Source organism: Pipistrellus kuhlii, unplaced genomic scaffold (genome assembly GCF_014108245.1).
Source record: "Pipistrellus kuhlii isolate mPipKuh1 unplaced genomic scaffold, mPipKuh1.p scaffold_m20_p_1, whole genome shotgun sequence".
Lineage (NCBI taxonomy): Eukaryota > Metazoa > Chordata > Mammalia > Chiroptera > Vespertilionidae > Pipistrellus > Pipistrellus kuhlii.
This window is the reverse complement of record NW_023425404.1, coordinates 130,677,426-130,693,902: the sequence shown is the minus strand read 5'-3', so window position 1 is coordinate 130,693,902 and position 16,477 is coordinate 130,677,426. Positions and strand designations below refer to the sequence as shown.

Here is a 16,477-nt window from a genome sequence, read left to right as displayed (position 1 = left end):
GTTGCCCCATCCTGCTTTATTTTTCTTCATGGCACTTAATCTTTTCATTATTATTGTTCCTGTTATATGCTAACAGAAAGTAAGCAAGAGGGAAGTGATTTTTTAAAAACTGTTGTATCCTTACAACAGTGCCCAGTTCAGAGTAGGTACTTACTAAATATTGTTGAGTGAATAATTGTCTGACTTTTTAGGCAGTTAAAATGAGAGCGTGGTGTTATTTTATTTTCCAGTACAAAAAAGGTAAATAACTGTTCCATGTAGTAGCCCCTTTCAAGCAACCATGTAATTTATTTATACATAACACAGTGTTTCCTCACTATTTTGCAACTTCATTCTCTCAACCAACATTGTGTGATGTTATTTTATTGTTTATAAACATAATGTGTGATGTTATTATATGTTTATAAACATATTTACAATGTAACAGTGAGCAATGAAAAATACTTTTGTAACAACTTTTAGAGAAGTGCCTGAAAAAGTATTTGAAGTTTAGTAAAACCATACACCAGATAGAAGTATTATAAAAGTAAAAAGGAAACTCAAGTCCCATCTTATTGGACAGTATGGTTTTAGTCTTAATAGGTCCAGAATAATTTGTCTGTAATTTCAAAATCTAAACTCTAAAAACAAAAGGCTCCTCCTTCCTCTCCTCCCTCCTCTCCCTGCATCCCTCTCCTCCCTCCCCTTCTTATCTTCCTCCCTCTCTCCCTCCCTCCCTCCCTCTTCTCCCTCCCCTCCTTATCTTCCTCCCTCTCTCCCTCCCTCCCTCTCCTCACTCCCCTCCTTATCTTCCTCCCTCTCTCCCTCCCTCGCTCCCCTCCCTTCTTTCCTTCCTTTCTTCCCTCCTTCCTTTAATAAACTTTAGTGTTAACACCCTTCTTGAACGGACCAAAATTTCTTTAGAGTCTTTATTCACCCAGTTTAATGTGAATATATCCCTATGTCTCATTCAGATCTATTAATGTTTGGTTATCTAGTGGCTCCCAAATCCAGTATGAGCTATGTGACCCAATATACCAAATATATGGTATATGCACCTACAATCTTTCTGAAGATTATATATCTAATCTTCAATCTACAATCTTTCTGAAGATTATATAATATATCTAATATATGTTATATGTACCTACAACTTTCCAAAGTTGTGAATTTTTAAATGCATCTTTTCAAAAAAAATTCAGATTAGTGAATTTGGAGAACAGTCTTTTCATGCTTATGCAGTATCTTTAAGATACATTCCTAGAAGTGATTCAAAGTAGGCAACAAATAGCTTTTGAAATTAGGAGTAACAATGCTAGTTTTTTTTTTTAAGTTTATTTTTTAATTTATTTCATAGAGGAATGGAGAGAGAGAGAGAGAGAGAGAGAGAGAGAGAGAGAGAGAGAGAGAGAGATCATTGCATTGATAAGAGAGAATCATTGATTGACTGCCTCCTATTAGGGATTGATCCCAAACTAGGGCATGTGCCCTTAACCTGAATGGATGGAACCTGGGACCCCTCTTCAGTCCGCAGGTTGACACTCTATTCACTGAGCCAAACCAGCTAGGGCAACAATACTATTTTAAAAAAAAAAAAAAAAAAAAAAAAAAAAGATATGAAATTAGAATTTGGAACACTCAGGATTGTAACTCAGTAATATTGTAATGGATTTTTGCAAACTGGATTAAGTTAATGTTTCCAATGATTTCTATGAATAGGGTCCATACTCTTGAATGTTGTACTTGACTTAACTAATCATTTGGTAATTTTAGCTTATATCCAAAGTTTTGTTATCACAGAGAGTAGAGGACAGAAACTGTTAGCTGGTAATGAATGAGTACAATAAGGCAAGAACCCACCACATATCAGGAAAAATGTTTTTAAAAATGCTCAAATGCACAAGCTTATTAAAACATCCTTGGTGCACAAAGATTACCAATATTCATAAAAGCTAGCTTAGGGATTTGCATTTTTGACTGAATCCTCTTTTCCATTAAATGCAATTTAGCCTGATTTTCTATTTGGCAGCTGGTTTTCTTCAGGAGAACACTGCCAAATAAGTGACTGGTTTTTAGTTTCTGACGTACTGAGTGCCACCTGTTATATGAAAATGGTTCATTATAAAGCAGTGCTCACTCCTTTCTCGCTCATAAACCCTGCAGAAAAGACATCACTCTTTTGCACAATTAAGTCTCTTCATGGAAGTTGACACTAAACAAAGACTTAATTGAATCGAATACATGTACTTCAGATTGGGCTGATACATCCAAATAGTTATTGGTTTATCGGGCTTCTTTCAGCAGCAGCAACAATACAGACTTTCCCAAAAACACAACAATCAAAACATACATTTTTTTTACTGCAGTTCATTGAGGCTGAGTTGAAAACATGAAATAGAGATTTCAGTTAACAAATACTTATGTGGCAGCATAGTAACAACTATACCTGGTTTCTGATATTTTTAGCTATAAATTAACACATTTAAAATGAACATTTAAAAAATAGGGACCATGCACAAATGTAGGAAGGGAAAAAAATCTCACCCTCCTACCACTTCGGCAGCCATTCTTAATATTTTTGTGAACTTGTGCGGACTTTTCTGTACATGCATTTTTTACATACTTCAAATTGTACAGAACACAAGACCTTTTTAAAACCAAAGTTCTCCCGGTGAACTCTGTCAGTACTTGTATAGTTAAGATAGCCATTAGTATTTTCCTGATTATAAGAATGTTTAATGTGGAAAATTAGAAAATGCAGTTGAGAATAAATAAAAAATAAAACTGCCCATAAATTCATCAAATGGTGTTAATAGTTGCTATATTTTTTCAGATTCTTTTTTATATGTGTAATATACATCTTTGCATCACTGAAATTATAACTGCTGTTTCCTTGTCGTTAAACCTTAAGCATAACTTTTAGAAACTATTTTAAAATGCTTTCATAAGCACATGCAAAGATGAATCCTTTTATCACAGAAGATTTGGAGAAAATAGGAAAGTACAAAAGAAAGTTAAAAAAAAATAACTTCTAAACCCTACCACCAGCATTAATATCTGATATTCTTTTGGTGTATTTATTTGGTCTCTTTTTAGTGCATATTTTTACATTTTTATGAAAATAAGAATACAGCCAAAACCGGTTTGGCTCAGTGGATAGAGCATCGGCCTGCAGACTGAAAGGTCCCAGGTTCGATTCCGGTACCTTGGGTGTGGGCACATCCCCAGTGGAAGGTGTGCAAGAGGCAACTGATCGATGATTCTCTTTCATCGATGTTTCTAACTCTCTATCCCTCTCTCTTCCTCTCTGTGAAAAATCAATAAAATATATATATTAAAAAATATATATATATATATATATATTTTTTTTTTTTTTTTAAGGAAGGAAGGAAGGAAGGAAAGAAGGAAGGAAGGAAGGAAGGAAGGAGGAAAGAAGGAAAGAAGGAAAGAAAGAGAAAGAAAGAAACCACTGGCATTCTCCCCACTCCCACCTTCCAGACATTCTCTAAGCCTTAGACAGATCAGGAATAGGGCTGGGGAAATGGGCAGGGGCAAGCATAGGCCAGCTTTTGGGAAAAGAGCGTGATGTGTCCCCATGGTACCCTTTAATTCTGAGAATTTGTGATTTTCAGTGTGTCCCAAAGGACACAGTAAGGATTATTTTAGATACGTATCCCCTAACCTTTGACCTCCTTCTAGCTTCACGGCCCCAGTCAGCCTGCCTGTCTGTCCTCCTTACCTACCTAATCCATCCACTCCATAATTCTAATTTATTTATCCTGTCTTCCCTGCTCACCCAGGGATTCATTCATTTGTTTATTCCTAAATTGTCTTTCCGTGAGACTCCACTGCTCTGTGAGGTTCCTCTCCCCCGTCTGCAGCGCTTCCCTTCCCTCGGGCCCAGGCTGCAGTGTTGTCTTTCCAAAATGCAACTCGGTCTGATTTGAATCTGACCGTGGGAATTCTCCAGCCACCAGTAAAAAGAGTAACAGCTAGAACATAGAAGCCACATTGTAGCACATCCTGTGGAACATTTTTCAAGTCAAATTTTGACTCAAACTTAGAAATCAGAAGCAGTTGATGTGGCTGAGGACTGCTTCCCCCCCTTCCCCCCCAATACGCTGGGCTCCTACAAAAACTCCTTCTTGGGAGATACTTCCAATCTCACAGGCATTGTTTTCACACTTACACAGCTAATATTTGCTCTGTGCAAACACGCATTCATTTTAGTGAGAATTAAACTGTCTACCTCGCCTGTTAAAGTGAGAAATAAAATAAAAGTCATCTTTTAATTTAACTCCTAGTAAATTTTGATGAGTTCCGTTAGAAAACTCACCTGGTTTTTTTTTTTTTTTTTTTTTTTTTGTCACTTTATATTACTTAGTTACAAATTTATTTTTGGGGCACAGTTTACACAAATCTTGTTAAGCAGTCCGCTCTTCGTTGGCCTTGGTCTTGTCTGTAGAAGCGTGTGTGATTTCAGAATCACTGCTGAAGAAGTGCTCAGCTGGTAAGGGATACGTGGGTCTGGATCGTAACAGAACATGGGGTAGTCCTTGATTTTCTAATTCTTTAGGAACCATTTATCTTGATGAGCTCTGTCTTCCTTTTAACAGCTTAAATGAACTATAACTTACTATTAAATTCATTTGTTTTAAAAGGGCACAATGCAATGATTTTTAGTAAATTTACCGAATTGTGCAGCCATCTTCACTAATTTTTTAAAACATTTCCATCACCCGAAAAGAAACTTCCAGCCTCGCCGAAACTGGTTTGGCTCAGTGGATAGAGCACCCGCCTGTGGACTGAAAGGTCTCAGGTTCGATTCCGGTCAAGGGCATGTACCTTGATTTTGGGCACATCCCCAGTAGTGGGTGTGCAAGAGGCAGCTATTGATGATTCTCTCTCATCAATGTTTCTAACTCTCTAACCCTCTCTCTTCCTCTCTGTAAAAAATTAAAAAGAAAAAAGAAAGAAAGAAAGAAAGAAACTTCCAGTCAATTTGCTCTTCATTCCCACCTGCCATCCTAGGTAACCACTATTGATAGGTATATCTTTCTCTTACAACAACTGGATACAGAACTGATATTGTCCAATCTACATTCACATGGGATATTTTTGGTCTATCCTCTACCCAAGCCTATCTCTCCCAAAGTTCAGAAAAGCAGTAACTGACTTTTCAGTTCCATTTTTGATATTAAGAAAATGTTTCCTGCAAAAACCAATTTGGCTCAGTGGTAGAGCATCAGCCTGCGGACTGAAATGTCCCAGGTTCGATTCCGGTCCAGGGCATGTACCTTGGTTGTGGGCACATCCCTAATGGGGGTGTGCAGGAGGCAGCTGGTCGATGATTCTTTCCATCAGTGTTTCTAGCTCTCTCTCCCTCTCCCTTCCTCTCTGTAAAAAATCAACAAAATATTAAAAAAATAAAATAAAATGTTTTCCATAACCTATTCTCAGAATAGTGTCACCAAGCTACTGCACAAGCCCGCCCCTTTCCCTAATTTAAATCTATCAGTTACCTACACAAGTGTGGGGTCTGCTGATTTTTCAAGGACTCTTCTCCATGTTACTTTTGTTGGGAAAGTATGTCACACACATGCTAGTATATACATGATTTTTTTTAGTAAGCATGTGTCTTCTTTTCAGGTTTTAAAAACACTGTAGTAAAAATGCTTAACAAATGTTGTGGGTACTTCTGCAATAGAATGCCTTGAATCCATTAAGAGTGTGTGTGTGTGTGTGTATGTGTGTGTGTGTGTGTGTGTTACATTACAGGCCCGGTGCATGAATAAATGCATGGATGGGCTCCAGCCAGGATGGCCAGGGAGAGGGGACATAGGCAGTTGGCTGGCCTGCCTGCTGGTCAAACTCCTGGTCAAGGGGACAATTTACATATTAGCCTTTTATTATATAGAATATACACTGAATGGCCAGATTATTATGTGTTCAGAGATCATCATAATCTGGCCACTCAGAGTATACTACTATTTCTACTACTGAAAACTTTCCCAAAAGTTTTTATTATCAAATGCCTTTTTGATTTCACTCAAGATGATATATTTTTACATGTATTTTATTACAATCATTTATTAATTCGAAACCTTCCTTGCATTTCTGGAATAAATCTTACCTATTTCTAAAAACAAACAAACAAAAAAAAAAACTCACCTTAACAAAACAATATCGGTGTACTTAAAGTTTCAGAGTTTTGCATTTGCCTTCCAAAGGAAAAATTAGTTTATAGAGATCTTCAGCTCTTTAATTATCCAGGTTAACTTCTAGTACAGGCGTCTTCAAACTGCGGCCCGTGGGCCACATGCGGCCCGCAGAGGAGTCTGATCCGGCCCGCCAGGTTTTTTGGGCAGTGAGCGCAGCCGAGGTGTTACAGTAGGAATTAGTAGTTCATATAGTCTGGCCCTCCAGCTCTCTGAGGGACCGTGATCTGGCCCCCACTTTAAAAAGTTTGAGGACCCCTGTCTAGTACTTCGCAGGGTAAGAGGCCTTGAGAGCCCTCCATCCGCCCTGTGCTCAGGTGTAGTGCCCTAAGCAAATGAGCTAATGGGATTGCCATCCATGGAGAGGAAGCACTGTGGCCTTTGTCACTTCCCCAGATACTTACTGGCAAGGCAGGGTGACCACAGGAATGAGTCTGTCGTAATCATCATCTCGATGACAAACAGTGGGCCGGGGATTGGCTGACACTTGCTGGTTGTGGTTAGTGTATTGAATCTTCCTAATGAAGTCCCAAGGAAAATATCAATCGAGCCACTAATGACGACAAATGGGTTCTGCACTCACAGAGTTGCTCTTACTCCCAGGAGTACAGAGCTCTTCAAGATTAATTATTTCAGTCATCCTCACCGTTGTCCCTTGAGGTGAGTGACAGAGCACTTCCTCTTTAAAAAAAAAAAAAAAAAGAAAGAAAAGAAAGGTGACTAATTGGATTTTCTTCTGTTCCACATTCTGTGTTCTAGAACTGGGTAGCCACCTTCTAAAGACCACCTGTGTGTCCAGGGGTGGCCCTGGGTTTAAAAATCACAGGCTTCTTTCCCATACAAATGCCAGGCTCGCATTTGGAACAGAATGTGGAACAGGAAAGCGGGGGACATTCGGGTGGCGTTTGGCAAGATGCGATGACTGGGATAGCCTAGAGTTGGCAAAACGAGACAGGTAATGGCTGCGTTGGTGCTTTGCTCCCTCCATTAGGGATAGTCCCCCGTGGTGTGGAAGGCTTGCTGTGGACCCTGCCTTCCTGAGGCACCTCCTTGTTATGTTTACTCTCCACACAGCCGTGGGCCAGGTTGCCACAGAGAGTGTCAGGGAGCCCCGTTTTGCAGAGGGACACGGCTTCTTTCTCATCCGACTCCCGTGTGCTAGCAGCGGGGATGTTCACAGGGACCAGAGTAAGGGACATGTCCAAGATGCTTCGTGCTCTCCCTCGGCGGCAACGTATGTCCTCCGTCCCTCGTGTCTCTGCCAGGCCCACCTTGCTCCGGCGTCTGCCTCCTCCGGACGGCCTGAGCCTCTCTGTGGAAACATCCCTTCGGGGGAGCAGGAGAGAGTAAAGCTGCCTTTGTCCTGGGACCACCTCGTTCCCTGCACAACGTGCCCTTCAGTCTCCCCAAAGAGTCTGGTCCCTTCGGTTAGACCGGGAGCCCTTTGGGTGGCTATTCAGGCCGGTGTCATTTCGTTGGTTTTTTTTCTTTTAACTCCCTTTAATTTGCCCCGGGTCCCCCGCACCACTGAGGCATCTGGGTGCACAGTCAACACTTGTGGTCACTCTGTTTACCATCCCCGGCTCCCAACAAACGTGGCCTGTACTTATTAACTGTGTCATTTTAACAACTTTTTTTTCCTCTCAGCAAATGAAGGCTTAGCTCTCACCGCTTTGAGTTTTTCCTCCTCCTTGATGTTTCCCTGAAGTTACCCTGAAAGAGAGGCCTCTAAAATGCAGAGGATTGTGCTTAAATTGTACAGTGTGCTCGGGCCGAGGACTAATTAGAAGGCTCGGGAGCCTCTTCAGGTGGCCGGGCCGCAGGCTGGCTAAATGCTGCTTTCCTAAATAGAGAACAGCTGGGCCGTGCGGCCGGCGCCTATAAAGAGGGGGAGCTGGTGCTCTGGCTGCGGAGCAGTCTCTGCTCTCCGAGCCCGTGGAGCTGCTGCTGAAGGCGCCCTGCCCTCCCCGGGGCCGGCGGGTGAGTGCCTGTGTCTGCTGTGAAGTTGTGCTGGCTGCGTCCAAATGTGACTACTTTGCCATGCCGGTTGTGGTGTGTGCTTTTATCCTGCAGGAAACAAGTGCGGTGTGTCACCTCAATGAGATAGCTCGGGCTTTGTGTCTCTAAGGCTTTGCATTATTTCGAAGGCTGTCCGCTTTCCTGGTGTATGGTGTGCGTCTCTGACTATAAAAGGGTGAACTGAGGCAGTGTCATTTAGTTCTCAAATATTCTGAAGTGGTTACTTAAAAAGATTACAGGGGTTTTTTGTGTGTGTGTGTGTTTTTTAATCTTTACCTGAGGATATGTATATTGACTTTTTGAGAGAGAAAGAGAGAGAGAGAGAAACATTGATTGGTTGCCCCCCGATGTGAGCCCCAACTAGGGATTGAATCTGCAAACCTACTAGGTGTGTGTGCTAACTGGGAATCGAACCCACAACCTTTTGGTGCATGGGTTGGGTCTCAAGAAGAGAACCAACCAACTGAGCCACGCAGCGAGAACAAGATTCCAGAGTTTTAAAAAGAAAATAGAAAGTTGACTGTTTGTCAAATGCAGAGGGTAAACAGTTATTCAGAGCATGTAATCATCACAGTGTTTTTTTTAAAAATATGTATTTATTGGTTTTTAAAATATATATATTTTTATTGATTTGAGAGAGAAAAGGAGAGTAAGAGAAAGATAGAAACATCAATGATGAGAGAGAATCATTGATTGGCTGCCTCCTGAACATCCCAACCTGGGCATGTGCCCTGACCGGGAATCAAACCGTGACCACTGAGCAACACCAACCAGGTTTGATTTTTTTTTTCTTTTCTTTTTTTTTTTTTTTTTTTTTTAGAGAGGAAGGGAGAGGGACAGAAAGATAGAAACATTGATGAGAGAGAAACTTCAATCCGCTGCCTCCTGCACGCAACCCAGGCATGTGCCCTGACTCAGAATGGAACTGGCCACCTCCTGGTTCAGGGGTCTGTGCTCCACCACTAGGCCACACCGGTGGCGGGGCATTCATCACAGTTGTTTATCCTGTCAGGGTCCTGGAAAAGATTCAGTCTTAGGAAGGAGTGATGTGATCGGGGGAGGTTCCAGCTTATTGTGACTTCATGGTTAGCAACAGGTGTCAGTGGCTGATGAAGTGGCTGCAGTCTTGGGTCCTGGCTTCTTTGTAAAGAAACTTAGAAAGAATTGATTATTAAAATGTTCCAATTTATACTGACATCAGCTGAAAAAGAGAAGAATTCTGAGACAAACCAATTCAGTACTTTATAAATCCATCTCGGCAGCTCGAACGATGTTCTGACGACACTACATCTGTAGAGCGAATGGCTTTGGTATTGGTTTCCGTGTCTTGATCGTGTTCTTTTCTGGGTGGTTGGCAGGTGGAGGGGCACGGTCTCTGACCGCAGTGTTGCTTTGTTCTCACAGGAGCCGCAGTGAGGTCTCAGGGGGAAGACGGTCGGCCTGCATCCCTGAACGGAGAGCTGCATGGGAGGCCCCGGCGTCTGGGGGCCGCTGTCTGCGTTTCACACCGGGAGACAGAATCGGTCGGAGAGCCCATGTTTATCCTGGAAGCAGAAGGATTAGAAAAACGTGTCTCCTGAGAACATTCCCGTCTCCTTCTGGATCTGAAGCCTGGGGGGAACAATGGATGTCATAGAGACAGCAAAGCTGGAAGAGCACATGGAAAACCAGACCAACGATCTGGCCAGCACGTACCCACGGCCCGCGGAGCCTGCCGAGGAAGAGGAGAAAAATGGCAACGGGAAACCCAAGAGCCTGTCCAATGGGCTGCGGAAGGGCACCAAGAAGTACCCGGACTACATCCAGATCTCCATGCCCACGGACTCCAGGAGCAAGTTCCCCCTGGAGTGGTGGAAAACGGGCATCGCCTTCGTGTACGCGCTCTTCAACCTCGTCCTGACCACCGTCATGATCACGGTCGTGCACGAGAGGGTGCCTCCCAAGGAGCTCAGCCCGCCGCTCCCAGACAAGTTCTTCGATTACATTGACCGGGTGAAGTGGGCGTTTTCTGTATCAGAAATAAATGGGATTATATTAGTTGGACTATGGATCACCCAGTGGCTTTTTCTGAGATACAAGTAAGTAGGTCTGACACGTTGGGGGTTGTTTGGGAGGGTGTTGGGGGGAAGGCACCATTGTACTGATGTGAGTAGATGTGTTACTCGGAATGACCTTTCTTGGTTTTATCTCATCAATTCAGTCTTATCCAGGCACTTGATGAAAGGAATCACTAGAAAGGCCCGCCACATTGGATAACAAGTTCACTACCCAATAAGCATTTATGTGCCTGGAAGTGACAGTTGTATAGGAAGGTGGTGGGTGACTCAGGGCTTGTGAATTTAAGGTGCAGTTCTGATTTCAGGCAACGCGGCACTATGGTATTTGTCTGATAAATCAAGAGCCGTGGAGAGTAGGAACATTCGCTTCATCATGCCTGAATTATTTCAGGCTCTTGACAGGTGAGGCCAGGGGCGTGTGGGGAGCTCTTCTCCCCATTACTCACAATGCGGTGACTGTATGAGACCGTAGACGGGAGCATGTGCTTTGAGGTTTACTTCTGTTCAGGAGTTCTCACATTTTGCACTTCTTTTCCATGGGCCTGTTGGCAATCCAGCCCCAAGAATCCGTCTCAGAAACTGGATTTAGAAGCGGGCCGTGCGGTTTTGGTTTTAGATTTCTAAAGCAAACGTCTGGTCTCCAGGGCGCCACAAAGGAGCTTTCAGTTCCCGGTTTCAGTCTCCCTGTTCGGGAATAGCAGAATCGGGAAGGCCTAAGCCAGGTGCTTGTGCTTTGAAGACACTTGAAAATAGGACATAGCTCTCAAGTGGTGGTTTCTTTCTTGTTAATTCCCTAAAAAAAGTAAAGCCCTTCTCTTTCCCTTCTCGCCTTATTCGTGTTCAGATATTTGTTCTCTGAGAAGATGCTAGTAATGAAACCACTAAAGTAAAAGTTTGGTCAAAACATTAGGCACAAACTGAGGCCTTTGAAAATGTAATGTATGCCGGTTTAATCAGTGCAATTCAAAAATTCAGAGGTCAGTAGGACTTCAATGCTGATGCCACAAGATCATTTTTAGAAGAGGCAATTTATGCTACAATATATTGTTCTTTCAGCTGGTTGTTGCTTTGAGGTTAGAAGAATGCAATCTATTTTTTGCTCAACAGTCTCCTACATGCAAGTTTGCAGTTTCAAAAACTTAGCCCACCAGCAAGTCATTCCTAAGCATTTTCCTTAAAGTGTGTCTGTTAATATGTTTCTTAATATGTGTAAGTAAAATAGCTGTCAGTTTTCTTTTACTTAGTAGAATTTTTTGCCGCTAAAATTGTCAGTAATGTCATGCTTATGCTAAAAGTGAACTATATTTGTTGAACTTTAGTGTATTTTTTAAATTTATCTTTATTATTGACAGTATTATTGACCCCTTCTACCCGGCCCCCATGTTGCCCCCCACCCCTCATAGGCCTTCGCAGCACTGAGCTTTAGCGTTTTTCTTTTCTGTGTCTGGACTTTACTCTGAATAGAAGAGAGACTGCTTGGGCCAAAGACCTGCTTTCTCCTTTAATTTAGAGCCAAGTGTATGCATATATTGTGTGAAAAGAAATTTTCTAGCTGCCAACCTGAGGCTCTTAATTTGTTTGAATCTTCACCTGATTGTTGCTGACTACCCCTCCATTATTACCTGAGATTTCACCATGTCAAAACTTGTGGTCACACAGCTGGCCACATATTTTAGTCGTACATACTGCTTTGGTCACAACCCATCATCGAAAAGATGCTGGGGAAATCACACTAATTTTTCTTTTCATTTTTGAGGTAGAATTGGAGCGTATGTTTTAGGAACTAGTGGAGTAATTTTTATAACCTGCTTTGAGTATCCCGGCTGAATGAGAAATCTTTCTTTCTCTCTCAAGCTCCTTCTTGGTTATGGGAAATGTCATTGGTAGTAGCTCCTTTCCTCGACAAGGCTGCAGAAGTGCATGCTTTACCTTCTTAGTTAGTTTTCTCTACAGCTGGACTCAGAATGCTGGAATGAGTATAATTGACTCATATAATTCCTGCTTATCACTTCCCCTTGTCTAGCACATGGAGCCCAGCTCAGACCTCTTTGGGGCCTGGGGTTGAATTAAAACGTGAATCATCTTTCACTCAACCACATGGAGAGACTCAGCTGTGTCTGTCCCCTGTCCCTTTCGGTGCTAAAAAAGGCAGAGCCTGAATAGCAAGCCTTTGAAAGCAGAGCCTTGCAATAAATACATACTTTCATCAACTCCTCGAGGTGGTGATCCTCTCTATTTTAGCCCCAGAAACCCTGGAATATTCTTAAAATAGGTACTGGAAATAAGCATCTAAAATTATATTTGTACATGATCCTTTAAATGAGAAGTCCCAGCATATATATATTTTTTTCAGACCTCAGTTTTGTAGAAAATTTAAAATATGTGCCCTGGCCCATGGGACTATGTTGGCCAATGTTCTCATGTTCTCTCTCTCTCTCTCTCTCTTTCTCTCTCTCTCTCTCACACACACCTACACACAATAAGCATGTCTGTCCTCGGGTTAGGATTAAAATATACATACATACATACATACATACATAAAAATATGCCACATGCATGAATCTGCCTGTTTGTCCAGAAGTCTGACCATTACCAGCTTTGGAAGTCTGAGAGCTCTGAAAAGGGGAGACCTGGAATAATAGAGTGTGTGTAATAGGGAAGTTCCAACTGGGAATTCTAGGGATCCCACCAGCCTCTTAATCCCCGGAGCCCAGAGTCTGTAGACCCACCCCCGAACTACACAACAGAAGAGGAGCTTCCATCTTCATTTTGATGCCCACTCCGTCCCTCTGCGGCTGTGGTACGAACAGTGCGCTCAGGGTCAGCCGCTGGGAACCACTGCCTCAGAGCGAGGACATGGATGGTGTAGGACGGGCTAATGTCAGTCAAGACAACAATCTCCGCCAAAAATTATGAAGTGGAAAAGGACTTGTGGTGCTTTTGTTTTGGATTTTTTTGTTTTTGTTTTGGAGTTTTTTTGTTTTTTGGGTTTTTTTTTTTTTTGCTTTTTTTGGTCAAGATTGAATAAGGGTAGACAAATCAGTTTATAACTTCATTATTAAATATTCTTACATGCACAAGGATACTCTGAACATCTTCATCATATTCTCAGAAAAATCTATAGTGCCGTCATAGACAAAATAGTTAATGCCCAGGTTGTCAAAATACTTCTGGATGGTCCCCAAATAAGCCTTGTTTCTTATATAACAGGTCTAATGAGTTGTCCCATTTCCCTGCGTGTCCAATTATGTAGCATGACCTGAGCTCATTACAGTTAATCCCCCGGGGCTGCGGGTGGCTTATACCTTTGATATGTTCTCGGGAGGGTTTTATTAATGCACTGAGTTGGCTGAAAACAGAGCGGCTCATTGAATTTTCCCTCAGACAGTGACTTTTTTTCAGAGAGGTGGTTTTCTAGAACCCTCAGTCCCCACAAACTCCACTCCTCTTGGGCCCAGCCCACCTGGGCTGACGACAGCAGGTGAAGCTGCGCTCGGCGCCTCTGAGGGATTGTGGGGAGGGGCGGCTCAGAAATGAGCTGTGAGACTGTGGTCTGTTAATGCCATTCTGCGTTACTTTTTATTCTGTTACACACTCTTTCCTATAACATTAGGGACAGAAACAGCGAGTAACCTTGTTTCCCCCCACCCCCACCCCCACCCCTCTGATTCCCTCAGGTCCATAGTGGGGCGCAGGTTCTTCTTTATCATCGGAACGTTGTACCTGTACCGCTGTGTCACCATGTACGTCACCACGCTGCCCGTGCCTGGCATGCACTTCCAGTGCGCTCCGAAGGTAAGCACCTCTGACTGAAAACACTTACTAAACACCTGCTCTCTGTTGCTGTCTTCAGAGCACTTTCACTTGTTAAGTGAAATATTGTATAGGACTGGAGGCATGCACCAGTGGGGTCCCTTGGTCCGGCCTGTGGGATCTGGCCGGAACCAGCTCTCCCGACATCCTCTGAAGGGTCCTGGATTACGAGAGGGCACAGGCCAGGCTGAGGGATGTGGAAGGTTGGCCAGCCCGGGAGGGACTGCACAGGAGGGCTCCAGGGCTCGTCCTGCCTGTCTCACTCAGTCCCCATCTGATCTGCCAGACCCCAGAAGCAAGCTAACCTACGGGTCAGAGCGTCTGCCCCCTGGTGGTCAGTGAACATCATAGCAGGCAGTTGAGCAGCCTTAGCATACCTTAGCTGACACATGTGTCAAACACAAGGCCCGCGGGCCAAATCCGTCCCGCTGTCATCACTGCACTCCGCTGCGTTTCCATCACAATGACAGTTTATGACTGTTCAGTAAACCATTCGGCCCGCGATTTAGGCTGGATTTTAGATTTTGGCCCCTTCTCTGATTGAGTTCGACACCCCTACGGCATGTTAAGCTTTGAATGACTGAACAACAGACGACTGGGCACTTAGCACATTAGGCTTTTATTACATAGGATATTTTCTGTTTTTCTCTAGATTTAGGGGTAAGAAAATTAAAATGTGTTCATAAAATGTGTATCTTCATACATAAAAAATTCATTTTCTGTTACCTCAAAGTTGCTGTTGGGAATTTGACTCCACTGTTGTACCTTTACTTACTGGCCTATGCATTCATTTTGCAAGTGCTCCGCTCCTGTTATGTTCCAGGCACTGTGTAGCAGCAGTGACTAAAACAGTTCTTCCCTTACAGCTTACATTCTATTGAGGGATGACAACGGATAAATGTATAAATTGTGCCCGGCCGGTGTGGCTCAGTGATTGAGCGTCACCCTATGCACCAAGGAATTGCAGTTTGATTCCTGGCAGAGTACATGCCCGGGTTTCAGGCTTGACCCCCCAGTGGGGGTATGCAGGAGGCAGCAGATCCTCTCTCATCAGTGTTTCTGTCTTTCTATCCTTCTCCCTTTCTCTCTCTCTCTCTCTCTCTCTCTCTCTCTCTCTCTCTCTCTCAAATCAATAAGAACATATTTTTTAAAGAACTGTATAACTTGTCACATGGTGATGAGCCAGGCGGCTATCAGATGCATGGTAAACCTGAATCCCAGTGAAAGGGACTGCGAGGGTAGGTGTTAGTTCGCAGAGGGGTCAGAAAGCCCCTTCAGTGAGAAAGCATCTGGGCAGCAATCACAGGAGGGAGAGAGCCTGTGGACGGGGTGAGAGCCCCAGGCCGAGGAAACAGCTCAGTCACGGCGCGTCAGAGAGAGAGAGAGAGAGAGAGAGAGAGAGAGAGAGAGAGAGAGAGAGAGAGAGAGAGAGAGAGAGCGCGCGCGCGAGAGGGAGAGAGAGAGAGAGAGAGAGAGAGAGAGCGCGCGCGCGCGCGCGAGGGAGAGAGGGGGAAGGCCATGCGGCTGATGGAACTGTGTAGATCAAGGTGGTGCAGCCACAGAGCCCATGGGGCCTCGTGGCCATCGCAGGCACTTGAACCATGGTCGTGGCAAGTGAGTAAGAAGTGAGGAGTCATTCCCTTTGGGACATGGTGAAGGTGGGGCCAGCTGGTTGTGCTAATCAGTAAGATACGGGTTTAAGAGAAAGCAGCCAAGGATGACCCCAGTTTTCAGCAGTTGGAAAGGCAGAGTGGCCTTTTGCGGAGACAGTCTGAGGCACTGAAGCTGCCTTAAGCAGGATTTACAGCTTCGCTAGGGAGAGTCCCTTCTCGAGAGAGATTTTAATCATCCCGGCCCCGGTGCACCCTGGTTTATAACAAAGGAGACTTACAAATCCTGCCTGTGCTCCCTGGACAAGGGGATGGAGTCTGACACCGGATTTCACTGGACACTAAGCAGAAGTCCAAGGTGGATGGAAAAACAGAGTTGTTGTGAAGCAGTCAACCATCTCCCGCCCCAAATATAGGTGTGGTTTGGAGAAGCTGTAATTTTCCAAAGCCGTCAAAGCAGAGAGTGTCTGTGATTAAAGCAGTGTACATATTGAATTTAAACATTGGCTGATTTTTTAGCGGAGCTAAATTAAGGCACAGGAGAAGTTCAGAAGCATAATAAACATTTCTAAGGGGTTCTTGCAATGTGGTAAATGGAGAAACGACCTCAGGGGAAAAAGGCAGGCATCCATCCTAGTGGGTGAGGTTTGCAGGGGTGATTACGGACAGACAGTGTCCTTGGTGGAGGAGCTGCCATTTCCAGAAGCCACGTTAGCAAACGTCGTCCTGGATAACCCGGCCACACAGACAGAGGGGGCTCTGGCGGCATCCTTACCAACCA

General features: G+C 43.7%; 1 protein-coding gene across 2 annotated transcripts in view; it reads left to right on the top strand.

Moving 5' to 3' along the window:
* SGMS2 (sphingomyelin synthase 2) overlaps nucleotides 1-16,477 on the top strand; it is a 79,503-nt gene that overhangs the window by 51,859 nt on the left and 11,167 nt on the right. For both annotated transcript variants that reach the window (XM_036409536.2, XM_045589171.1), the window contains exons 3-4: nucleotides 9,621-10,294; nucleotides 13,951-14,068. In XM_036409536.2, the coding sequence (XP_036265429.1) occupies nucleotides 9,840-10,294; nucleotides 13,951-14,068 (573 nt within the window). In that variant the 5' untranslated portion in view covers nucleotides 9,621-9,839. The remainder of the gene's footprint in view (nucleotides 1-9,620; nucleotides 10,295-13,950; nucleotides 14,069-16,477) is intronic.